The sequence below is a fragment of the Pygoscelis adeliae genome, unplaced genomic scaffold, assembly GCF_000699105.1.
Source record: "Pygoscelis adeliae isolate BGI_AS28 unplaced genomic scaffold, ASM69910v1 Scaffold227, whole genome shotgun sequence".
Taxonomy (NCBI): Eukaryota; Metazoa; Chordata; class Aves; order Sphenisciformes; family Spheniscidae; genus Pygoscelis; species Pygoscelis adeliae.
In genome coordinates, this window is record NW_008825100.1 from 1,410,643 (window position 1) to 1,437,450 (window position 26,808).

General features: G+C 39.5%; 1 protein-coding gene across 1 annotated transcript; it reads left to right on the top strand.

Moving 5' to 3' along the window:
* Window positions 1–26,808, top strand: OSBPL11 (oxysterol binding protein-like 11). Its single transcript, XM_009327126.1, has 12 exons — window positions 1–68; window positions 1,206–1,381; window positions 2,196–2,275; window positions 3,299–3,481; window positions 8,180–8,381; window positions 11,504–11,649; window positions 13,678–13,818; window positions 15,834–16,332; window positions 18,533–18,719; window positions 22,510–22,692; window positions 23,320–23,473; window positions 24,881–26,808. The coding sequence occupies exons 1-12, from the start codon at window positions 7–9 to the stop codon at window positions 24,956–24,958; spliced, it is 2,091 nt and encodes a 696-aa protein (XP_009325401.1). The 5' UTR covers window positions 1–6; the 3' UTR covers window positions 24,959–26,808.

Sequence of the window (26,808 nt, forward strand, 5' to 3'; positions counted from 1 at the left end):
GATCACATGGAAAATATTTATGGCTACTTAATGAAATATACCAATCTCGTCACTGGTTGGCAATATCGGTAAGTCTTTCATGGTGCTTTTTAGTAATGTTGGTCTTTGCAGCATCTAAATGAACGTTTCAGATTTTTTTAATACTACTTGTATTTCCCTTTTTCTATTAGGCAAACTTTATGGAAGAGTCTTTTGCTTTTCTCAGTACAGATTAAGCTAATGTGTAGATGAATAATACTTGTATTAAGGCATGAATAAGAAAAAAAATCATAGGAAGTATGAAGCAGTTAACTCATTTGGTGGCTTATAACTATGCTTATATGTGTAAAAAGCACGTACAGCATTAATTTTTTTTCTCCTTTTCCATTAAAATATTGTCTTTGCTTTTTCTGCTGAGTCTTCAGCTTTATGCCATCGTTTAAAAAAAATAATTAAGACTTCTTTACTGAAAATTCAAACTCAAGCAAGCTTTTCCCGTAGTTCCCAGGATGTCTGTCTCCCCTGGAATAACTTGCTTTTCTTTGACAGGTGAAACTCTCTGGTCAGGCTTCCCGCTTGATGCTGTTCTTAGAGCAGCACAGTACAACCAAATTAATATTGGAGAGACAAGTCCTTAGCATACCACACTGGCCAAATTCCTGTGCTACCACTGGCATGCAGTGACTTGTGTCAATACAAGTCCCTCACCTGTGGCTGCTCTGCTGGGCTTGGCTGTGTGGCCAAAGTGAGAGAACTTTGTATTGTATTTTTATCATTAAACTCAGTTGAATAGTTGAAGCATAATGTCCACTTTAATTTTTTTGAAATGTGGAATTGCTTCAGTTTCACAGTTTGTATCTCAACTGTTTTGTATCTGGGGCTGTTTTACCCTTAATTTATGTTGTTTAAGCATGTATTAAGCCTTAGAGATTCAGGATATTCTTTTGATTCCCAAAATCTTACAATAGCACTATTCTGTGGGCATGCTGTTCTGTTGTGCAATCCCTGGTCACTGAGAAAAAAATTGGTAAGAACTTAATTTTTGTGCAGTCTTGTTGGGGACATAATTAATATGTTTGGGGTTGTACTGACTCAGGTCTTCAAGTCCCAACCCCATCTGTGCCAGCTTGTAATGAAAGTCTTGACTTCTCCCAGTATACCCTCCCCCCCCAAATGAAAAGAATGAGCTGGTTTTATTTAGTGTATGTGCTTTGTTATCATTGCAGATTTTTTGTTTTAAACAACGATGCTGGCCTGCTGGAATACTTTGTGAATGAGCAGTCGAGACATCTAAAGCCCAGGGGTACCCTGCAGCTAGCTGGAGCAGTAATTTCACCCAGTGATGAAGACTCTCACACCTTTACAGTCAATGCTGCCAGCGGGGAGCAGTATAAACTAAGAGGTAGGACCTAGATTCTTGGGCAGGGGATTCTTCCACTAGAGGACAGTCCTGGCCCTCACCTGTGGCTGCTCTGCTGGGCTTGGCTGTGTGGCCAAAGTGAGAGAAATTGTTTGGCAGACTGCTGCAACGAGAGTTATATGTGAAACTTTAATCCCACTCTTCAGTTAGGAACCGTCCTTTATGGATGGTTCCATACTCTTTGGGTTTGATGTCTTTCAGAAGACCATGAACTTAAGATGTGTAGAATGGGGTTTAACCTTCATGTATAGTGTCCTTAAACTGTACTGATTCAGAGTTTTCTAAATCATTGGAGGTAACAGTACTGTGTTGATGCTTGCACAGAACTACGTTATTCCTAATGTTCAATATGTTAGCCTTCTTGTGATGGTTACAGAAGCCCATTCTCTAATTTTGCAGGCTATGGAAATCTGAGATAGAGATAGATATATAGATGTATATATATATAAAAAAAAATATTTGTTCCCTTGAAGACTTGCTGTCATTATCTAATTCAGGGTACCTTACTCTAATTCCAGGAAAATGTGTCATGTTGTTAGATTAAAATGTGTGTGAGGGGAGTTATTGTTTGTTGAAGTTATTTCTGTGTTACAAAATTAAAAAAAAAAAAAGCACATGCCATTTATGTTGAACTTTATTTAATGTTATAGCTAATTACTAGTCAGCTGAGCAAGTTTTAGATAAAAAATACTTTGTACTGTTAAAGTCTTCTGTCTGTTTTAAAGAATTAAGCAGCCTTTTGCCGATACTTCAAAATGTCTTCATATACATAATCACTTTGGTTTGCTTTTATTAGCTACTGATGCTAAAGAACGGCAACACTGGGTTAGCAGGCTACAGATATGCACACAGCATCACACAGAAGCTATTGGAAAGGTATTGTATGGCTGATATTTTCATGGGCAAAAATAATTGAGGCTGGTGGTAGAAGTAGTTTCAAATACAACTATCCTGTTATCTAAGACAAATACTACAAAAGGGCCTGTGGTTGGGCTTGACACTTATGTCAAGAAACGTTTTTCTGAGTAATAGCTGACTTGTAATAGAAATATGCTTTAGGAATGACACGAAGTGACGTCAGTTTGCCTCTGAAGAGCTGAATGGTCCTCTCTGAGCAGGTACTGGTGAGCTGGTGTTTGAACAGGAGGCAGAGCTGAAAGATCAGAGTATTAGCCCAGTATTTTCCAGTGGTCTTGCATTTTTTTTTAATGGATAAGGAAACAGGTCTTCAGTGTTATTGAAGCCGTTGCATTTTGGGAGCTTTCCTTTTAGTTTAACTTTTTTTTTTTTTTAAAAACCACTCAACAGCCCACAAATACACTTAGAATGGATTCCCATGTTTGAGAAGCAAGTCCTCAACACTGTATCTGAGGGTCGTTACTTCCATTTGCTAACCATGTGGTGGTTGCAAATATAGTGTATTTTATAGAACCTCCTGATTACCATATACCTATTCTGATACCTGGCTAAAACCTTGCTTTTAAGATAAGATCAACATCTTGTAGCTGGCTTTGTTGTAAGAGAAGTTCAATGAATAGTTCTAAATGAAATCCCATTTTCTTAAATGTGAGCTCTATCCTTGCAGGATCTGTTAGGAGTCAGTTTCTAGTACTGTTACAGATCAAGGGCAATTTTCAAGTCAGAGAAGTGATACATATTGATCAATCTCATTTCACAGATTGTCTATAATTAGACTATAAAACAAGGCAACTGTCAGTAGATTGTGCAAAATATTTATTTAGCAGTTGCCAGTAATACATTATTATGGCTTTGTAATCTGTCCTTGCTCTATAAAAAATCAAGGATTAAACTGTTCTGCTGTATCTTTCAAATTAGAATATTTGCTGGTTATTAGGAATTAATTGTAAATGTTTCTCAATATGCTTATTTATTCACTAGAACAACCCTCCTCTGAAATCTCGCAGCTTCTCTCTTGCATCCCAAGGAAGTGCCAACTCTCCTGGTGTGCAAAGAAGACCCAGTCAAAATGCAGTTTCCTTTTTCAGTGTTGGACATCACAGATTGCCAACTGGAAAAAGAGTTCCTATTATGCAGCCAGATCACCTTGTAGATGTTAGAGAGGTTTGTATGCCTTAAATTATCTTACAATCTTTTGAAAGAGCTGTTCTATTATTTGTAGGATTGTGGAGAAACATGCTATCCTTAGTTGAATATATTGTCAATACCATGTCCTAAGCTATTATTGCATAGCTGTGTGAGGATAAGTAACTTGCTTTGGCTAATTGTAGAAGTATGTGGTGTATGTTCTATGACTTTTGTACTCTGCAATAATATCCTGATGCTCAAGATAGAATTTTGCATGTTCTCATCCTTGCAAGTCCTAGCACTGCAGCTGACAAGGAAGTACAACATCCCATACTATGATACTATTATATCATACACTGTTTTCTTCCCGTGTCAAGCTATAGAAGAATTGATTAAGCTGTACTTGTATCTCCTATGACTAAGGAGAAATTGGTCATGATTGGTGTTTAAGAATACTAATACCACTTTCTGGTATGCTAATTCATGTGGACAAATTGTCTAGGGATGGATGTGATTGAAAAGAGAGCAAAATAAAATGAGCAATTCAGAAGTATGCTTTTTTCCCCACTACACATTCAGGTGTAGTGTATTTTGGAAAAAACCAGAAATAATTACTTTTCCGTCTTGACTGTCAGAATGGACTGACTACTGATTGATTTAACTTGTGAATATTTACTGGGTACCTCATGCAAATCTAAAGCTAATACTAAAAGAAAAGTTGTTGCTGAATTACAAACCTGTGTTACTTAGTAGTAGTATGGATATTAATGAATATTTTAATGTTAGCAGTGTAGTTACTGCAGTGTGATACATTTCTTGGCAAAAATAAGTTTCTAATGGAGGGCTTTTTAATTTAGCAAATAACGATCTAGGAAGCGTGAATAGTTAGAAATTGAACTTAGACAAACCGGGACAGAAGAGTGCTCTGTATTGTGAGCATCATTAACCTTAAAATATGTGGCTGAGCATTGTGGTAAGTTCATTGGTGGGAAGCTGTAAATGGGTATTGAAAATACTTTCCCTGGTATGATATGCTGCCATCCTCATCATTCCATGATTTAAATCAAGTGCTGTGGCATAATTATTGAGTAAGCTAGACGAGATGACTGCCTCTTTAGACCTTAGAATCTGTGAATCTCTCTGTCCACAGCAGACTGTTCTTGCAGATGTCTTGCAAAAGCGTAACTGCTGCCATCCTGTTCATATCCTGTAATAACAGTAAAGTCTCCTAGAGTGCTAATACAAAGACGTGTGAAATCCTGTCAGGTATTCAGGAAAACTTCAGCTGGCATCCTGTGGCTTCTGTTTTTTATGAGCTGGTTCATCTGCTTTATCCTTTGAAAGAGAAGTTTTTCTTCCAAATAAACTTTAAAACTGAAGCTGTACAGGTAGTTGCCTTTCAGTTTGATTCATCAAGTTACCTCTTACTTGTGATAAACTTCTTACTAGTGTGGTACAACAATTACAACATATGGTAAACTTAAATAGTATTTGCACTTTCCTACCTATTGCATGAAAACAGCAACAATACAGAATATGGCATTAATATTTACAGAATTCACGCTTATGGTCTCTTAGCAATTTTTCTTTCTTTTATCTGCTGTTGTATTTTGGTGTTTGAGAAGCTACCCTGTTTATGTGAGGTAATGTTTCAGAAATGGCTTTTTAACTTTTTGACTTTTCAAATGGCAATATGGCATTCAAAATTTGAGGGAGGAAAGAGGAGAGTGTGAGCTCGAGCACTGAAGCAGTGGCTTGCATCCTCTAATTGGGATTCTCACTGGGTGGGAAATAAAGTGGAATGGTTTTTCTTAGCATTGCAAAGAGCACAGAAAACTATTCATGTTCTCTTTTGATTGTTGAGTTTGGTGACACAGCATGATTATTTATCAACTTAAAATTTTTTGACCTGTTCAGATGAAGAATCCTCAGTAATGGTAGCTTTTCTGAATGTCACATTTAGTTTGTTTGCCTTTTTGAAGCTAAAATGCTTGTTAGATACAATGCCTACTTTTTTTTTTTAGGCATAGTTAAAATACTTAAAAGGCAGGTGCATGCCTGTTATGCTTGAGCATAATACAGCTTGAATACTTGTAAATTCAGTTGGAGAAGCTGTGGAAAGAACAGCTTCTCTTTCGAAGGATCTGCTGCATGGTGATCATCTTTAATTTTCCTGTGAATCGCACTGTAGCTAGTTCTTCTGTCAGTCCCTTTCCCTTCTACTTCCCCTTGTTCTTGGCTGAATACATGTCACACTGCTGACGTGGATACCTTGCAAAACAGGAGATCTAAGAGGATCTTTATGCTGACTTGCATTAAATGCAGGTGCATGTGTGTTTGCAAAGTGAGAACTATAGCCTGTGTACTTCTGATAGATTTTGAGTTTTTAATCACAGCACTTTTTCCTCTCTTGGCACTATTTCTTTTTTCTTCTTGTTCCCCCTGCCCCCCCTTCCCCCTTTTTTTTTAAACAAATCTGAGTATATAAGCAGCAAAAACTTAGGACTGTTCAGAATATGTTCTTTGAAAGGGGAGATGTGCCTGTTTGAACTTCAATGCTCAGTATAACGTGGCTTGTCCTGTTGTCTGGCCTGATCCTGGAACGAGGTGCTTGGGTGCTACCGCATAGTAAGTTACTAAGAGTGAAGATCACCAGAAGGGTTGTAGTGATTTGTCAACTACACATGTTGTCTGTGTCTTTTTTGTTGTTGTTTGTTTGTTTGTTTTAATCCAGCAGAGTTTTTTCAAAGTATTGGAAAAAAACTTGCACACAAAGACTTACATCACATTCATGACTGAAAGAAAATAAGACACGTGTTCTAATAGCAACTGATGTGTTTGCATAGGCAAGATATATAACTGTTTTACAAGCTTTCTGCCCTGTCATTCTTGGGATGTGCTAAGGCTGACTGTGCACAGTTAGCTCCACTTCCAAAGAGCCAATGCTCTGAAAATTCACACCATAGCATGCTATGTAGCCAAGCCCTAAAATGTTCCAAATACCACATATGAACTTGGATGAATACATATTGCCTAAGAATTTATTGCATAAAACCTTAAAAGCAGTTCCTGGAAGGGATTGCAGGCAAAGGTACTGTCCTGGTTTTGGCAGGGATAGAGTTAATTTCCTTCCTAGTAGCTGGTACAGTGCTGTGTTTTGGATTTAGGATGAGAACAATGTTGATAACACAGCGATGTTTTAGTTATTGCTAGGTAGTGCTTACACTAGTCAAGGACTTTTCAGCTTCCCATGCTCTACTGACTGAGAAGGCTGGAGGTGCACAAGAAGCTGGGAGGGGGCACAGCCAAACTGGCCAAAGGGACATTTCGTACCATGGGACGTCATGCTCAGTACATAAACTGGGGAAAGCTGGCCGGGGGGGGCCGCTGCTCGGGGACTGGCTGGGCATCGGTCGGCGGGGGGGGAGCAATTGCATTGTACATCACTTGCTTTGTGTATTATTATTACATTATTACATTATTATTATTTTATTTCAATTATTAAACTGTTTTTATCTCAACCCACGGGTTTTTCTCACTTGTGGAGAGGGGGAGTGAGCAAGCGGCTGTGTGGTGCTCAGTTGCCAACTGAGGTTAAACCACGACAGGTACTTAAAAAAAAACAAATCAGTAAGATACTGCTAGGATTGGTGAATTAAAAAACTAAGCAGTGTCATAACAGTTAAACGCATGAATGCATCTCAGATTCTTTAAAGAAATTCTTCTTCTGCTCTGGTAAATCAATCTGTTCTTACATTTAACTTACCTGCCAGAACATGTAATGATCGCAGAGTAGCGCTATCCAGTTACATTAATGTCTTTTGTTGTACCTCCCCAGAAGAGGGACTAGCATGTATAGAGGTTTGCCTTCATCCCCGTGATTCAAAATCAGACAATATTTTGCTTCTGTGAGTACAAGGAGGAAAGTACGTGGGTTTTTGGAAGTCCACGGTGTGCTGCTTGATGCCTGGTGTGCTTTGCCGCTGTACCTCTGGGCAAAGCGGGCAAATGTACTGTTGCAGGTTCTGTGATGTAAGGGTGCTCTGTGTCAGAAGGAAGGAAGAAGGGAGCTTGGGGGAGGAGGGGGGCAACGACACCAGGAAAGCTGTAACTTGAACACATACTGAAGGGGAAAATCCTGCTGCTTTTTCTTTCCCCTTCACAAAGTAAACAGTGAGATGGTGATCCTAAGTGCGGTGGCAGTGCAGACGGTAAATGAGAATCGTGTATGGTTTGAGCCAAACTGAGTGATACAGGTCATTTCCTTTAAAGTGCTGGATCTCTTCATGTAGGCATTGAAAAGATCTTGATACCCACGGATAGTACCTCATAGATCCTCTTCCAGGCTGTGCAGAGCACAGAGCTTAATTACTCCTCACACAGAGTGTGTGGGGTGTTTTTTCCCCCCTGTCCCTATCAACCAAGCATGAAAATGTTTGGTATTTACTGCAGCAAGTATCATGTTCAAATTCCTCTCTGCTTTTTTTTGAAGTCACTTTGATATTCTTTTGCTTGTTAATAAGGTGCCATGTATTGCCGTGGGAATTTCATCATGCATTCAATGACTCTTTGGTAGCTGCAGCAAAAAAAAAAAGTACAGTTAACTGTACATAATCTATTACCTTTTAGTTTTATTATCGTCATAAAATCATTTGGGATCCTCTGTGTGCACAGCTAAACACGTACCACACAACACGCTTCCATTACCTGATAAATGACTGTTTTGTTTGACAGATGATGTCTCAGGCTGAGGGCCAGCAGAGAGACTTGATCAGGAGCATAGAATGCCTTCCTGTCTCCGGTCACCTTACATCCTTGGATCAAGACCTATTAATGCTGAAAGCAACTTCCATGGCAACCATGAACTGCTTAAATGACTGTTTCCATATTCTCCAGTTACAACATGCTTCTCAACAAAAGGGATCCTTACCAGCAGGTGGGTATAGATGCTCACAAAGAGCAGAACCCTATAATGAATACGAATCCTTTCCTTCTTGCAAAAATACTTCTTGCAGTAAATCCAGTTTCACATGGGTCGAGAAAATTGCTGGCTGCCTGGTTTCTTGTTTTTTCCTTTTTTTTGTTTGTGCTGTATTTCAGTTCAAAATTTCATTTTAAAAATGAAAAACTGGGTGGCACCTCTCAATCTTTGTCTGAACTCCAAAGTTACTCACACTGAAAGAACTCTTCCTATTCCCTGTGAATTTTTTTAACTATTGATGCATAACTGTGGGAGGTGCACATCAGAAGTCTTTTTGTTCTGGCATTTTCGTGTGTGTGCTACTAAGGTGTGGTTTTTGTTTTGTGTTGTTTTTTACCCATTATTGTGCCTGGGGAGATAAGTAGGGCCCAATGAGCACCACTGTAATTAATTATGAAGAAGATGGGGTGGTTTTTGATGAGTGGTTTTGTTTTTTAAATTTTTAAACTATGCAGGGAAAATCTCAGTCCATCTGACTGCTGTTCAGTTGGTATCTGCCTATTAATGGCCAAATCTTGAAGATTTCTGGTGATATCGTAGAGAGAAGGATAGAGAGGGGAGGAGCAGCAGGTTGGATGATGCATTACTGGGGCCAGAGTTAAAAACAGACCATTAAAAGAATGTGTGTGTCTTTCTGCAGCCTTCCACTCTCCCAGTGGTGTGGCCTTTCTAGAGACACTGTAATACAGTTGTTCCTTTCAAGGATTGTGAAGAATTTTTTTTTTAAGTCTATTTAGCTTGGATTTGCCCTCCACACTCAGGAGGGATACTTATCCTTCTGGTTCAACTGGTGGAGTCTTTTTGTTAGGCTTCAGAAGTTGATATAGAAAGGCAAAGGGTTGTGGCTGAATTCAAATGCTGCAGGAGATGCTTCTATATTTACGTGTAGGAAAATATAAAATGATTCAGGGGAAAAAATCTTGAATGCAGACTGTTATATCTAATAAAATATACACAAGCACTATTAATCTTCCTAGAATCATAAAGGCAGGTCAGCATACTTCAGCTCTGTACAAGTGAGATGCGGCAAGAAGTGATGATGAAGAGGAGACTTGTCTAACAGAACATAAATTTAAACACAAGGTGGAAAAAAGTATTTCCAGGTCTGGTAAAGTGGTACTTGACTGCTAAGAATGTGTTGGGCAAGTACTTGTCAGGCTTAAAAAACAAGGATTAGAAATTATGTAAGAGTGCCAGTTTGCTATAAATTGTTCAAAGAAAAAAAACCAAAAAACATAAGAGTGAAAATACTGCCCCAACTGCATCAAGGTATACTACAAATCACAGACTTGAAGATGAACAGGAAAGTTGCAGCTATTGACTTGAATTTAGGAAAAGTTAAAAGTGGTGAAATAATGTACTGAATTAAAAAAAAATACTTCATTATCATAAAGGTGAATTGCAACAACAATTTGCAACTCGAAGAAAAATGTTGTAAGTGAAGACTATAGACTCTGAGAGGTCTGTGTTGTAGCAGAGGGGAACTGCTGACAACTGTGTAAAAAAAATAAAAATGGGTGAGGACTTTTAGGGGAGGAGGAGATCACAAGTAGAGAGGATAGCTTGTGCTACCTGAAATAGTCGAGAGCAGGTTTGAATATGATCTTCCAGTTGAAGAGAAGTATTGGTGTGGTATCTTGTCCACTCACAAAGATTAAAAGACAACTGGTAGCTCAAATCACTTTAAAAAAACTCTTAGAATTTAACAGTGAAAATTAAACAGAACTTAATAAGAAATAAGGTTATTTTAGAAGTAGCTGGTAGCGAGTATAAAAGGGAGGCTACTTGTTAAATTCAAGCTAATATAGAGGCAGTGACTGTGGATTAAATGCAGCCTCGAACCTGCAGTTAGAGATTATTGTGTTGAAAGTTACAGCTCAGAAAGCAGGTACTGTTCATGAAGAGGTCTTAAAGATGAGTAAAACCTTTTCAAAAAGGTAAGCATGACAGTGACATTCTGAGCGTCTTATTTTTTGACTTGTTTGAAACTTCTGTTTAATAGGTTAAACTGCTGAGGGATTCTCATTTCTCACTATGTAATGGAATAGTGAGTAATAGACTTGATGAGAATAAACTATCTTGCTGGGGAAAAAGTTGTCTGGTCCCATTAGCGAAGCTGGACTTTTTTCCTGCCCCAGTATTTTCCCGGTGGAAATGCTGCTGTTTATCTGAATGAAGCTTACTCTGCCTGTTGTGGTTGAGGATGTGACCTAGTTCCAGGTAATAGATGTCTAGAAATAAAGGATTGTGTATCATATAGGAAGAGACAAGAGCCGCCTAGGTGTAGGTTCCTAAGCACAGGAAACTGCTGTGTGTTGGTAGAAATTCAGTCTTCCTAATAATGTCTGTGTTTGCAAGCCAGCCAAGGTGGTTTGTCAGTTTGTGTATTCTTCAGTAAAAACTGATTGGAGTCATCTGTACATTTATTAGCCTTTGAAAAAGAATGGAACATTTGTATTATTAATGAGGAACCCAATCTGTTCTGATAAACTAGCTGGGAGTAACTAGAGATGCTGGAATCATTGAGTGGGTAATAGTTTTCCAAGCCCTGCAGTGTTTCGTTTTTTCTTTTGAGCAACTATTATTTATTCAGCAGTGTGTGCTTGCCGCCTTTGCAGTGGAGAAAAGACAAGTACCCTCTCCAGAGAAAACACTGGCAACAAAACTTTTTCTGCTTTAGCTCTTTTTAGTCTAGAACTGAGCTGGGTTTGAGAAGCTGGTAAGTGGTGGGCTTTTTTTTTTGGTACCAGTTAAAGAAAATTGTAAGGGTTACTTAACATTCCTGTGATAGTGGGTTCTTCCTGTAGTGTCTGATTACACCTTTCATGACACCAACTAGTTTCTCCAGCCCAAGTTGCATGTATTACAGCTCGCCAATCGCAGTGTTTGTGCTAATGATCACTGAAGGTGGTGTCTCATTGCACCACCTTTGTTTAGTGGCTGCTGAAGAGATTGGCTGCAGGAGGAACAGGCTGCTTTCAGCTTATTCCTTAAAAAATAGCTCTTTTGTGGAAACTGCTATTTACTGACCTTCCAGAGGATGAGCAAGTTTCAGCGCAAACTTTCTTTTGCTTCAGGAACAACAATCAGTTGGTTGGAACCGAAGATATCTCTGGCAAACCACTTCAAAAATGGAGCGGCTCAGAATTTCCCAGCAGAGATAAACAAGCCAGCATCTGTCAGAGAAGAGCAGTCCATTGCGGAGCCCTGCCAGCTAACAAGGGTAAGGTAATGTGAACATCCCGTTTCTGTGGGGAATTATTTTGAGGAATATCTGTACACATTTCAATCGTATTATGTGAAAAATGATTTAATGACAATTCTTCTCATGCTTTTTGATTAGCTGTGTTGGAGGAAGTGTGAGTGCAGTTGCAGTAAGTGAAACTTTCTACCTTGCTTTTTCAATAAACTTTTGTTGCTTTCTGTAACTAGCTGTCAAGTGGAGGGAACCAACTGGGATGGTAATGCAAGGTGTTGTTTCAGTATTCCCTTGCATTTTGATCTAAAGCAACTGGAAATCGAAGTGCAAAAAACCTAACTGGGATTCATGACACTCTCAAAATGGGCCCAAGAAGTGCTGCCTAAGTAGATGAGACACAAAATTGCCGGTCTCCAGCTATTGAATCTCCCCGTCGTTCTTTTCTAGCTCTTGCTGTGTCTGTTTTTCTTAATCTGAGCAACTCTCATCACTTGACTTCAGGATGGCTTAATGTATTTGAAATACAGCTACAGTCTGTATTATTATAACTGACAAAATTGATTTGAAGTGCAAAATACTAAAGAAAAAACCAGCAGGGATTATGATAAAGAACACGTTTTCCTAACTAAGCTAGAAAATCATAATTACATTCTTTTTATACTAGTTGGTTTCACACAGTTGTTTGGATGAGACTGTATCATTGCAAAAAGATAATGTGCTGTTGTATGTCTCTACAACAGCACTGTGATACCTTATAGCAAAATCGAAATGGAAAAGATTTTTTTCATTTGCTATAGTTTATAGATTTTTTAAATGGATCCAAGTAGTTGCTACTAAGTTTAAGAAAAAAGAAAAAATGAAACAAACCAGGAGCTTTCAAATAAATCACTTAATTCCTTCCTTCTTCTAATAATTAAGTGAGTTACAGTTCAAGTGCTTAATGTATATCACTGTCTGTATTTGGAATATGACTAGTCTTATCACTCCCCATAGATATTTCCCGCTCCCTTATTTGTGATAGCAGAACAGCGTAGCATCCTTGGAAATAAGTCACGTGTGATACTGCAGTTTTCATCAGGGTTTGAGCTCTGTGTGAGGGCTTGGCCCCCTATTTTTGGTGGTTGAGCGTTCATAAATTTGCCTTGAGCTAGGGCAGCTGGTCCAGGACAAAGGGCTTTGCTTAGGCAGACGCATATTGCTGCCCTCCTGTGGCATTCAGTACCTCTCCCCTCTGCATCTGCCTCCCTCCAGCTGTTTGCCCCAGGACGATGCTGCTCAGAGCCCTAGGAATACCACCATCCCTTCCACCTGAAGTGTTCGACTTTCTGCTTGTGGGGTGGTGGTTGTTAAAATGGTGCTAATATAACTTCTGCTAGTCTGTCTGGGTGCTTTAGTTATACTAACAGACAACCAGTGTGGGTGGTGTTTGTGTGTGTGTGTGTTGTTTTTACAAAACTACTCCAAGTTACTTTTCCTTTTTTCTTTACTGTTGCGTATGGGCACTAGCAGCACCATTGATAATGCTTGTGAAGACTAGCCTGTAGATAAGTTAATTGCTTGCCATCGGGCATGACAGTAAGCAAGGAACTAGGAACTACCATTTGCTACAGCCTTTGGAGTAATGATGGTAACACTGGAAAGCCTGAAGTAGTGTGAAGGTGGAGGGGTGTTATTGAGGTCGTTGGAATTTCTGCTAGCATTTGCTTCACTATTTTTGTGTATGTGTTAGATGCTTGCCATTCTGTTAGCTCACAAAACTTACAGGAAAACAGGATATATTTGCTTTTAAGCTTTTTTCCCCTCACCTGTGTGAGAGATGGTGAGAAATCTTAGCCTGAATCCTCTAGATTAAATCTGCACTGAGTTATCTTAACATCCCTTTAAATTCTTCAACTGTTGTTTATCTTGGGGGTAGAATCCATTGTGTAGCTCTCTGCAGGGGTTTGTTTAGTCCTTTTTTCATAAATGAGCAGTTAAATACAAGATAAGTCCTTTTTGGACATTGTCTTGGAGGTCACATCTTTGAGCTGATGTTTATGGCTTTTACCCCAGGAACCTGAAGAAATAAATCCAGATGAGGAGCTGGAGGATATCTGTGATGATAAAGAAGATGATCTAGGAGCGGTAGAAGAACAGCGCAGTGTTATCTTGCATCTCTTGTCTCAGCTGAAACTTGGCATGGACTTAACAAGAGTAAGTAACTGAAGCGTGAAGACTGCAGTAAAAGTGAAGTGCCATTTTAAACTCCTGTATTGAACAATATTGAGTTTAAGATGAAATTGTGGCCTGTAGCAACTTCAGGTCCCCAAGATCTGATGTCCCAGGATATCGCAGGTTTTAAGTGAAACATGCTGAGGGAGTGGATTTTCTTTAATGCAACTGGCCATATTTTTTCTATTACATTCTCTCTGTGTTTTCTACCATGTTTTTGTTGGCTTTCCTGTAATAGCCTGTTTTCTTTCCTGTGTTTGCACCTTACTCTTTCCATGCTGTTTTCTACAGCCTTCTCATGTTTTCATCTTTCTGCTTTCCTTCCATGATCTTTTTTTTCACTTGATAATGCTTTTACACACAACTCGCATAACCCTCCACCTGTATTCGTGCTGCTTCTGAAAAGAAGCTTTCTTTTGGTTCCCCATTACCTATCCCCAGACATCTGTTTACATCTCTCTGTCCTGTTCTCATTTCTGTGTTTCCTGCTTACTATAGTGCGAGAGACAAAGTTATACTAGCGAGAAGTGGGTTTGACACTTCAGTGCAGATCTCAAAAGCAAGCAGCTTTGAAAATTAACGCTCAGTTGCTACTAGACAACTTGGGCAGCAACTCTGGGGAAAACTGGGCTGCTACCAGCTTATGTTCAATTCACTTCTGTAAAGACTTCTTGCCATAAGCACTAGACACTTTTAAAGAAAAAATGGATTTTTACAGCCGCATAGAATGAGGAAAACACTCTCTTTCTTGGAGTTATGGATTATAATTATTTTTTTTCAAGCTATGCTTTTTTTAAGCACTAGCTACTTGGCCGCTAGAAACACTTGTGTCACGGAGCTTACATTTCACAATTCAGGGGGAAAAAAAAAAAGGTGGTATGAACAGGATCTGCTGCCTGTCGGCCAAACTTAAACCCCTGCTGCTTAATCAGGCATTCATTAAGTCATTATTTCACTTATATTGAAGATTGGATTTGGTCTATCTTTTTCTCTTAGTTGGAACAAATTCACGACTGGGAGACAGACTTGTCACTTTTGGCTGTGTGTGTAGAATTGTTGTTAGTTCAGAGCAGGTAAAGCATTGAAATGTGACAAGCCTGACTTCAAAACAGGTAATAAGGTTGTTATAATTCCATTTAACTTAAATATCAGGGTACTGAAGTGAAAAGCAACTTTAATATTCCAGGCTGGTGTTGCAACAACATGGCAAGTGTATTCAGCTTAACTTCTATATCTATTACGAGTCTTATGTCTGTGCTCTACCTCTTTGAATGCAGCTGACTTAAATGGACTGTCTTGATTTCATGGTTGAGACACTCTGTGTTGCTCTTTACAACAGAGTTAGTTACATGAGGTTAGTTGCCACTACAGGGAAGGAAAAGACTGATGATACCCACAGCCTCTTACTCTACAGTATTGCTCTTGGCCCAGCAAGGACAGGACTGCTGTTTTTTATAGTGGTGAATATAACTGGGAAAGTCTAAGGTCCTCTGCTCAGAGGTACCGGATCAACCTATACTATGTTATTTCTCATGGATGTTTGTCCTAGTTGCTGTGGTGAGAGAGGCTCTGCAGGCTCTCAAGAGCACTGGCATAGCTTGACTGCTTTTCTCTCTGTTAGACAAAACCTTTCCTAACCTCTGCTCTGAACCTTCCTTGCTATAGTTTGAGCTCCTTCCTGCTTGTTTTCTCCTCCACAGACACGTGGAACACATTATCTCTTTGCAGCTCTTTTATGTTTTTTGAGGGATGCTCAGTCTCTTTCAACCTCTTTAGTCCTAATAGTACTCACTGGGCTTTTTTCTCCTTGTAAATTGCTTTTCTGGGACCTCTGATCACTGTATTTTGCTCACATTTTAGAAGAGGGACAAGAAAGTTCAGTCTGAAAGTGTGGTGTCCAAAACAGGACAGAATCCTCCACCTGAGAGCTTCCCTTATAAAAATGCCTGTCTCTTTGTTTTACTTACTGGAGCTTTCTGGGTTTTCTCTTATTTCAGGTGGTTCTTCCCACTTTCATTTTAGAGAAGCGGTCGTTGTTGGAGATGTATGCGGACTTCATGTCCCATCCAGATCTCTTCATTGCGATCACAAATGGCACTACCCCTGAGGAGAGGATGATCCGCTTTGTTGAGTATTATCTCACTTCATTTCATGAAGGTCGCAAAGGAGCTATTGCAAAGAAACCATACAATCCAATCATTGGGGAAACATTTCACTGCTCCTGGAGGATGCTGAAGAGCGACATAGCCACTGATGCTGGCGGTAACTTCTCTGCTCACCCCCCCTCAGAGCAAGTAACTCTGTCTAAAGATCTGGAAGGCCAAACAGAGCTGGACTACTATACAGTAAAATTTGTAGCTGAGCAAGTGTCCCACCATCCTCCTGTCTCAGGGTTTTACGCTGAATGTGTAGAGAGAAAGATGTGTGTCAATGCCCACGTCTGGACAAAAAGTAAATTCTTAGGAATGTCAATAGGAGTGACAATGGTTGGTGAGGGTAAGTGTAACTTCTGTCCTTTATTCATTTTAGAAAGTTGTTAAAATATTAGTTTGAGAGGAAATTGGATGTTGTATGCCTCTGGCAGAAATACAGACAAACACTGCTTGGCAGTTTTCTTTCAAAGACTTTTCAAAAAAATTTGCTTGCAGAGATGTCAGCTGCTATTGTGGGTTTTCAGGTTTTTATGTACTTCTGTTTTTCCTCTAATCTCTGTGATCTGTAAACCTTAATGTACAGTCACTCAGTGATTTCTTACTTTACTGTTCACAAAGTACAGAAGATCAGAAGATACTACAAGTCCTCATTATAAACATCAAGTTTTCATATGGGGGGAAAAAAACCTAGATAGGTTTATGCTTTGCCAAAAATAAGGATTATATTTGGAAATAAAATTTTGACTTTTAAACCAAAGGGCAGTTACTGTAACTGGAAACATTCATAACTATCAGTTTACAAGCATCGGACAAACTAATTTGCACCAGACATTTATTAAATAGAAGTGTTGTTCAATTTGCATATATTACACTTATGTATCTTACTATGCAAGTTTTAATTTTAACTACAGAAATTGGATCCTTTAGGGACAGAGAAGGGTAACTGCCCTTAAACTGTAATTTCCCTTTAGTACTAGTATTTACTGCAAGAGATGAGACAGCATTTCCCATTCTGTCCCCGCTGTGTATATTGCCCAGTAACTGGGGATTCCAGGCACTTGCATGGGAACTGCCTACGTGACAGGGGAATGAGCGTGGCAGGGGATGTGGAAGGCACATCTTGATGCTTTGGCTGTGCCAGGTAATTTCTGAAGTTAATATCTCCTCTAGGGCCTTTCTCAAATCATGTCATAACTTTTTAGAATTTCTTATGTTTTTCATACTTACGTCAGACGCACAGTGATAATATGCTATAGAGGCATGGGTCAATGCAGGTAGCAGTCAGTTGTTATGCTATGTTCTTGTAACGGCAAGAGGTAGATCTTGTGGGTTGTTGTCCTGGTTTCGGCAGGAATAGAGTTAATTTCTTTCCTAGTAGCTGGTACAGTGCTGTGTTTTGGATTTAGGATGAGAACAAAGTTGATAAGGCACCGATGTTTTAGTTATTGCTAGGTAGTGCTTACACTAGTCAAGGACTTTTCAGCTTCCCATGCTCTACTGACTGAGAAGGCTGGAGGTGCACGAGAAACTGGGAGGGGGCACAGCCAGGACAGCTGACCCCAACTGGCCAAAGGGACATTCCATACCATGGGACGTCATGCTCAGTACATAAACTGGGGGAAGCTGGCCGGGGGGGCCGCAGCTCGGGGACTGGCTGGGCATCAGTTGGCGGGTGGTGAGCAATTGTACTTACTGTGCATCACTTGCTTTGTGTATTATTATTATCATCATTATTATATTATTATTATCATAATCATTATTTTATTTCAATTATTAAACTGTTTTTATCTCAACCCACGAGTTTTTCTCGCTTGTGCTCTTCCAATTCTCTCCTCCATCCCATAGGGTGGGGGGGTAGAGTGAGCGAGCAGCTGTGTGGTGCTCAGTTGCTGACTGAGGTTAAAGCACGACAGTTTTTTTTTTTTTTTAATAGGAATAAAACAAACCCACACATCTTAAAACCCAAAGGGAAGTCTAGTTTTTTATGAGATACTTGACATTTATTGCAAAAGCTACTGTCAGGAAAGAGTTGGGTTTATCTTGACAGAGAGGTGCAGTAGGGAGGATTGTCTCTGCTACCTGCCTTCAGATAGGGTAGGATGTATTAAAGGGAGGGGAAACAGGAGTATTAGCTTTCCTCGGGATCTGCAGTTCAGGGTATCCGTTCGTTATTTCCTTTTGGCAGCGTAAGTCTTGTCTTGCCATGCTCCAGAACTATAAATAAGAGTGACCAGCGCTTTTACATACTACTGAAAAGTATGTTGCACAGCACAATGTTGTATTTTATGGAGCAATGCTATTAGGATAAATGTCTTTTTTCCCAAAAGAAACATAAATGCATGTTACTCAGGTTAGTAATTTCAGGAAAATGTTTGTATCTAGAATCTGTAATAAATTTCAATTTCATGGTTGGTTTTTTTGTGTGTGTGTGAGGGGCTATGAGGAAAAGTAGTCAGATGTACTGTTGCCTATCTATTTCAATAACTTGTTTGGTCTTGTCTAAAGTGGTGCTGATTTAGGGATTCTCTTATTTCTTCACACAGGTCTCTTAAGTCTCTTGGAACATGGGGAAGAATACACGTTCTCTCTGCCCTGTGCATACGCTCGGTCAATTTTAACTGTTCCCTGGGTAGAACTGGGAGGAAAAGTCAACATTAACTGTGCGAAGACTGGGTATTCTGCAAGTATTAACTTTCACACCAAGCCCTTCTACGGTGGCAAATTGCATCGGTGAGAACGTGTTTTTCTATTTTTCCATGTAATCCACACTCTAGAACTGCAGTAGCTGTGTAACTCCCCTGTTCTGTGTGCTGAATAATACTCATTTGATAGTCTGAAAAGACGTAGTTTTTCCTGTTCATAAACACTTGAAGGTATTACTGTGCTCTTAAACAGTATCGTAGCTAAACAACTGCATCTCATGTGATCCTCAAGGAAAAATCAGGTTGCCTTTAAAGACAGTAAGGAAATTCCATGTTTGTCTGACTGTGTTCAAACCACTGGGAAGACAGAGCTCCTGGCTTTTATTCCTGGCTGCCATAGATTCTCATATTACTGACAGAAGTTGGTTATTTATTCCTATTTTTTGATTGCTCCTTGTTTGAAATTAGGTTGATTTCACTGTCTTAAAGGGTTGCATGTTGTTTGCAACATGCATTGTAGTTGCACTGTACATCAGTAAATAGTCTTCTGTTACTTACTGGTCTTGGGATTTCTGTATAAGAAATGTAAGACTATCAAGTTTAAGCACCTAGAAAATCACTAGGTAAAAATACCTTTTTTAAAGACAAAAATGGTAATTGTTGTAGTGGTAATTCTTCGTGTGTATGCATGGTTAAAAACTAACAGATAAAAGAAAGAAGATCCAGGGGAAGTTTGTTTGGGGTTACTTCTAGCAGATTATAGGAAATGTCTGCACACTTGGTGCAAAAGCTTTTAGAACTCATTAACATTGATGTTTTTAGAGATTGTACGGTAAGACTGCTGCAGATTAGCCTTGTGCTAATATAGACACAATTAATTAAGGAAGGAGAAAATTAAGTAGTAGTTACACAAAGAATGTCTGATTCCAAAGCATTTTGCTCTCAGCCATTTACTGGACCGTGCTTGTTTAAACCTTTCTTAGATTAAATGTTTGAGAGAGAATAATGAAATATGTAACAGCCTAGAACATCAGAACTTCTTAAGCGTGGGTTGCTCTCATAGGTTGCAAAAAATTCTCTAAATCACTTTTCCTGAAACAGTAGGGTAAGGCCATATTTATTGTTTAAAGGAAAACAAAAAAAACCCAAACATCAAAACCTCCATCTTGAAGCGCTTTGCCCCATAGATTCCCTACATGCTTTGAATTTAACTTGCAACCATAGGTCCCCTGTCCCAATGGCACCTGGAGAACTGAAGCTCACGTGTAGCTGTTTCACTTGACAGAATTTTGAAGTGATGCATCATTTGGGATTTTTGTTTCCATTGCTTACATTGTATCTTCCACCTTGCAATAGCTCCTGTTGTGCCATAAAAAATAACCGATAGGATGCAATTTTACTTCAATGATTTAATTTTGGAAACTGTTTTGTTATTTGTCTCTCTGAAATTAGTCACAGATGTAGAGGCTTTTTAAAGACATATCTGCTCAAGGTACTGTAACTATTGAAAATTTGACATGGTGATGATTGGACAATGCCAAGAGTCTCTTGATGGGGAAGCAGCAGTGTTGCCATGGTTACGTAGCGCGCAAGTGAGTTGCTATGGCAATGTTATAGATTTTTTTTTTTTTTTTTTTTTTGGTAGAGTGACCCTTGTTAGACCTCAGCTGGATATTGGCTCTGTGGTCCTGTGCCTCTTTAGCTTGATGAAATAGAGGATGATGATAATGAACAGCTAGGCAATATATCAATCATGCCAAGCTTACAAATAAATGCTGGCAGATTTTTATCACTAATATTAGTTCAGGCAGATATTATGAGCTGCAATGCCTGGGAATGGTTGTCTGTCACAGGGCGACGCAACTTGAAGAAATATAGGTTGCAATGAGAGTTTAATGTAGCAGCTTGATACTGCACCTTAGTAGTGAGCGATATAACTTTGTTTGCTTGAAGCTGAGCAGACAGTAATTTTGTGATTGATACTAAAATATTGAATGTCAGTAACCACACAGCGCTTGGAAAAATTAAGCTCTCAAACTTGTGAAGATGTAACTGCAAAATCTGAATGGGCTGGTCTCTGGCATCCTGTGGATTCAGTCTGTTCAGAGATCTCTTGAAGAGGACAGGGGCTCCACCATGTGTAATAGCTTTGAGGTGTGGAAGTCACAGGATGAAAAAGCAGCACAAAATGGAGGCTACTTGCTTGTTGCCTACTCTTCCAGTTGTTTTCAGAAACTATTAGCGCTTGTTAACTTCCACAAAAAAAAAAGCTTAATTTAATGTAAATGTGCTCTTATTGCGTATATTGCTCCAACTTTGGCCTGTTTTCTTGAATGAATCTAAATTTTTGTAATAGAAAACTGTGTCTGAGCAGCACATACTTCTCAGTCTGTTTTTTTGGAAGATCTTTCTAATAAAGTTAAATTAGGTTTGAGCTGCTGGACTGTGATGTGGCTCCAGCTGCCTCCCACATGTGCAAGATGTGGCAGAAGCCCTGGCCGCTGCCCCTGCTCTGAGCTGGCTGCAAGCTTTCCCTGCTGATTCCCCGCAGGTCTGATTTGACTGGCATCCAGTATCTCTGTGCTGGAAAGTCTGGCCTGTGATACTTGTTTCGTTGCCCGAGAAACTAATTTTTCTGTTTTGATGCAGGGCTTGGGGGGGACAGGTAGATGCAGACAGCTGGAAGTGACCGGTGCCCGTGGAAGAGGGGAAGTGGCATCTATGTGTCCCGCACTCCCTTCTTCCTCTGAGCGTGGCGCTGCACAGCCAGCATGGGCAAGGTGGGAGCACAGAAGAGCTGCTTTCTGCTCCTCTGTATGCAGTTGTTCAAAGGAAATAACAACAAACCAGTGGTGTGCTATTATTAGCTGCGCATAACGTAAGTGTGAAAGGAGATGTAACATGCTTTATGTGAGCGCTGATGAACTGTGGGAAGGGGAACCTGGAGAGTGGTGTGTTGTAGAGAGCTTGTGTACATGTAATTGCAGTTTAACTGGAGCTGGAGATACTGTCCTTTGTGAATCCTGCAGCACCTTACAGGTGAGAATGTCTTGTTTGCATAGTGTGCAGACCCTTTTGTTTCTTCTTTCTCTGTTTGAGAGTGGTAATTTGTTTGCCTAGCTATGCTCGGTAAGCTTCCACTCCTTGATTCAGGATGAAGTGAGTGTCGGGAGGTCTTTGGACAGGTCCTGATGTTGAGAAGGAAAATACGCATCGGTGTGTGTAATTATGGTGATACTTGAGCATCTGTGCAGGACTTTGAATGAAATATTGCATATCAGGAAGTCACTTTTAATATCTTGTTATTGGCAGAGGTTTCTGTGGAAGAGACAGGAAAGAAAAGCAGTTCTCCTGATTCCTAGTTTCCTACCTTGCTTTCTGCCTTTGTGTGTCTGCTGCTTATGTGAGCAACATAAAAATGAGACCACCTACATGTGGAGAACATTGAGATGTAAAGATGGGAGATAAAGTGCCAGCAGATAGTGAGATACGTTCTTGGCAGAAAGTTTATTTTTTATTTTTTAAGTCTGAACTACACATCTGATGTGATGTTTCAAGTAGAAATGATCAACTCGCTTATGACATGTGAACCGTCCTGTGTTAGTTTCTTTTTCATTTTCAGTTCCGTTAAAAGGTTTGAAACAAGCTGAAGCCAAAAATGGAGCTTCCTGGGTAACGTGAAGAGAACTAGAGCTACGAGTGAAAGTCACTTTGCTCTTTGAGCTTCTCTGTGCAAATGCAATTCAAGTAACTAGCATTTTTCAAGACAGCGTGACAAGTTTGCAAACTCGTTCCGAATGAAGTTGAGTGATTATGCAAGGAATAGTCCTCAATGTGTCTTCAGCCATGGCCTTTAAAAATAAAAATTGCTTTCCTAGAGTCACGGGTGAAGTGAAGCAGAACACGACGAACACAGTGGTGTGCCGAGTGCAAGGGGAGTGGAACAGTGTGCTTGAGTTCACCTACAGCAATGGGGAGACAAAATACGTGGACTTGACAAAGTTGTCTGTGACAAGAAAACGAGTCCGGCCCCTTGAGAAACAAGGACCGTTTGAATCTAGGTAGAGTATGTGTTTACTATTGTCTGACCCTTTTTGTCCTAAGCAGTCTGGTGAATGCCTTAGGAATTCACCATATCTGCAAATGTAGATATTATTTGTGTATAGTGATTAGCAGCAGTGATCTTAATTTTTTATTTTTTTAAAAACAAAAAACAAGTGCGTAATAAAAAGTGCAAAAAACAAGTGCAGGCACATGGTTGTTTATCTTGTCTCTTTTATTCATGGACAGAGTTGTCTTATGAGTTCATAAAGTGCCTGCTAGAACAGAGCCTCCGTATTTGTTTTGTTTTGAACCATCAGCTACAGAGCAGGGCAGCTCCTCACAAGAAACTGCTTGTTGAATAACGCTTCCATAGCAGCTTTAAAGGGTGTACAAACAGACATTGGATTGGCAGAGCCAAAACCTCAGAGCCATTCCTATGCGCTCCTAATTGCTAGCGTAGCTATAAGACTCAGCCGTGAGCTCTTCCACCTGCACTGCACCATCGTGCTCTCACCCGGTTGGTTTGTCTTGCGTGAGTGGAGAGAGTCCTCCTGTTCTGAAAGAACTGCATGTGGCGATCCTGTCGATCGAGGTGGCAGGCTGGGAAAACTTCTGAAAACTGAAGTTAACAATTTGTTTTGTAGGAGGCTGTGGCAGCATGTAACAGAGTCTCTGCGGGATGGAGACATTGATAAGGCTACGGAGCACAAGCGAGCCCTTGAAGAACGACAGAGGAATGAAGAGAGGCTTCGTGCTGAAACAGAAACACCTTGGTGTACTAAATACTTCCTTAAAGAAGTAAGTTCCTGAGCAGTTAGCTGTTGATGAAGGCAGAGGCAGAGCTACAATGAAAGCAGGTGTGCATATGGGTCCGTGTCCTGTCAGAATAGAGTATTTGGCCTTAGATCTTATAGTTTAGCTCCACGGGATCCATAGGAGTAAGGTGACATAATCACTCCCAAACATGTAAAGGTGTGACTTTACCCTTAACTTCCCGAACGCTTTGGTTTTGCGATTCCCTTGCAACAAAATGTTTGCCTGCTTTGTGGTTCGGTTTCTTTTACCAAGCACTTCCTTGTGGCACATGGAAAACAGCTTTACATGCACACGTGTAAATAGACTGTAACAGTAAATACCCAAATAAAATCAGTAGTACTAATTTTGCTTATGGTGTGTGCATATGAACCCAAGATATTACTGTTAGCAAGAAGGAACATGAGTTCATTCTTAATTTAGAACTTTTTGTGTTCTTGTATGTTATGTTTTGGATGGAGCGTGTTTGTTCAGTGGCTTAACCTGTATTTCAATAATGGTAGTAATAATAATATAGTAAGACTTTTAACAAAGTGAACTGCAGACTGCCCGGGAAGACTGGGAGCTGCCAGTACGATAACTCTGGAATAGGCTTTCCTTGTGATCCAGATTATGAGATCCTGCTTGTGTAGAGAGCTTTGCTGAGCCCCATGCAAGAAGGGAGGACTCAACTAAAACTTAATGCTGTAGTAGTTTAGATTCTCCATGTAGTGAAAGCTTTATCTGTTAAACTGCAGTAATGTAACTCCCCCTTCTTTTTCCCATATCTGTGGTCTAGCAAGGGTTTAAAACGTAGGCTAAAAAGGGTTTTTTCTTGGTTGTTTTTTTTCTGGTTTTGTGTTTTAAAGTTCAGGACTATCTGTTAGCTCCACTAAAGTTTTTTTGTTCTCTAAAGCTATGTTAGTATGATTAGCTCACATTGAGATATTTGTATTGTTAGTATCTAGATTTAGAAGAGGTGAAATTCTGTTGCTAATCCAAGATACAGATCTACTCAGAAAATGTTTAAACATAATCCTGAGCTACTTCGTTTCTGGGTAAGCAGTTGGGCTGTGTTAGAGCTGATAATCCTGGATAGCTGCCTCTCTGCTGGCTTCTTGTTTGGCTTTGTAAAGTAATCTGGATCATGGAGTTGAGAAGAGTGGCTTTCCATCTGGGTTAACTACAAGTGCAGTCAGTTCCCAGAGAGCGCTGTGGCTCGGCAAGAGTCCGTACGTGTTCTGAAGTAGTCTCAGAAGCCTGCAGCGTTGATCTCTGTGTCTTTATCTGTAGGAGTTAAAGGTATAAGCTATGTCCCTCTGGTTTTCACAGCTATCAGTCTAATAGTTGTGTGAAGGGAATTCTCCTAGGGCAGCATCTTTATTATAACCATATTTTCTCTTTAAATTGCAGGGAGATGGCTGGGTTTATCATAAACCCCTCTGGAAAACAGTCTCTGCTGCGCAAACTCAGCAAACAGACACTAACTAGAAAAGCTTCTTTAAGATGAGTTTTCTGATTTTCCTCTCCTTTTCCTCTGTCTCTCAAAACACAGTAATCACACTGAGTGTCCCCTTTTTATGTAATTGTGAAAGTTTAAATGAGGATAAAGAAATAAATATACTAGGGCACTTTAAAGCTATTAAAAAAAAAAGATTAAAAAAAAATAATCAAAGTTGTAGAGACAAACTTGCCAGGTACATTCAACCAACTTGTTTTTGTATCAGAGATTTTATCTGAATTGTGTAAGATTCTTCTATGTAGATCTGATTGCAAAAGCTGCCTAAGAGAAGAAGGAACTGTTGGATTTTGGAGTGACATGGGAACTTTTTTCAGAATCTGCGTCAAACTCTTTAATAACTGAAACCTGCTCAGTACCCCTGTAGACAACAGCAAGAAAAAACTGCTGCTTTTATGCCCAGTGATTAACCTTTTTTTGGCGAAAACTGGAGGGGTGTTTGGAAGATGTGCCTGAAATCAGTGTTAAGAAACAACTGGATCGTGATGACTTTTTTTCTTCAGAGAGAACACGTGCATGCATCGGAGGAATATGGGATATATGTAGAGACTACCTTTCTTTTTTATGGATTTATAAAAGCAATTAGAATTGTAACCATGGAGAAATTTTTCCTCTGAAACGTTTTAATATACTTGAAATAATTGACTTGAATTGGAAAAGTAATTTAAACACTTTTCAACTCCTAATTTTATTAAATCTCTTTGAGTGACTTGGATTTTTCTCATGTTATAATGTAATGAGGTTTGGCCTTTTTTTTCCTCCTCCACCTTCCCTTCCCGAGGACTAAGGCTTTCAAAATGAACAGAAAACGTACAATTTTGTATTTAAATTTCTCTGCCCATCTAATCATCTCAGAGGTGAAGTATCAGTGTTACAAACTGTCCTTTGGATTGTTTTGGTTTTTCTCCTGTGGTGTTGTTCAGAACAAAGTGGTGAAATGTGACCTGTGAATACATGGACTGTAGTCCTGGTTTTTCATCTTACCATAAAAAAAAAAAAGAAAAGCTGACTATGCTGAGGACTGGGTATTGATTTGAAACACAATCAGATATCAGGAAACTGTATTCAGGTACAAACATCCTTTGTTTTTTGTTTTTTTTATAACTATTTTATTGAAGTCTAAGAATTGCTGGCAATTAAGAATAGTACTTATTATGGCTTTCATTATTGTTGCAACTACAAGCTACCTTAATTTTTCCAACAGTGGTGCCTTAATCTGTTTGTTCTTCTGATGTAGTCTTCCAATCAGTGTATATAACATTATCTGCCACTTCCCAGCCATGGCAATGGCTGCACCTGATCCAGCATCATGAGAACTCACAACTGTGTGATCTGGTAAGATGTTTTCCATGGAGAAGATACAAGTGTAAGAGTGCATCAGAAGGTTTAAATAACCATGTTAACTTTCAACACAAACTGTAAATTGTGCAAAAAAAGAGTTGGGTTTATGCACAACTATTTTGATCTTCTTGTACATTTTTTTGCTGTGAAATGCACTGAGATCTCAATGCGAGTCATAGTCTGTTTGTGAGAAGTGGGGGTGGGGATAATAAAACTACAAAATGATTCATTTGTTCTGTCTGCTTTCCTAGAGATCAGGTGACCAGGAAGAGTAGGTTGTTGTTATCTTTTATGCTGGAGAGCTGTCTGTCTGGGCTTTCCTTGGCCCTTAAAGTGGGATATTTTGGCACTGTGCACTTGAGTAGTAACTATATTCTCCAGCAGAAGAATGTTTTAGGCCCTGCTGTCTTGTTTGTGATATTCTATACAACCATCCTGTTGTGTTAGTTTTGGATATCCATTGGGCATTTTCATGTTTAAC

Bases quoted from the DNA above. Each gene is read 5' to 3' on its own strand.
- OSBPL11 (XM_009327126.1), top strand. From the start codon at position 7: ATGGAAAATATTTATGGCTACTTAATGAAATATACCAATCTCGTCACT. The intron at 2,276-3,298 runs GTATTGTATGGC...TTTATTCACTAG, and splicing joins ACACAGAAGCTATTGGAAAG to AACAACCCTCCTCTGAAATC. The intron at 16,333-18,532 runs GTAAGTGTAACT...TTCTTCACACAG, and splicing joins AGTGACAATGGTTGGTGAGG to GTCTCTTAAGTCTCTTGGAA.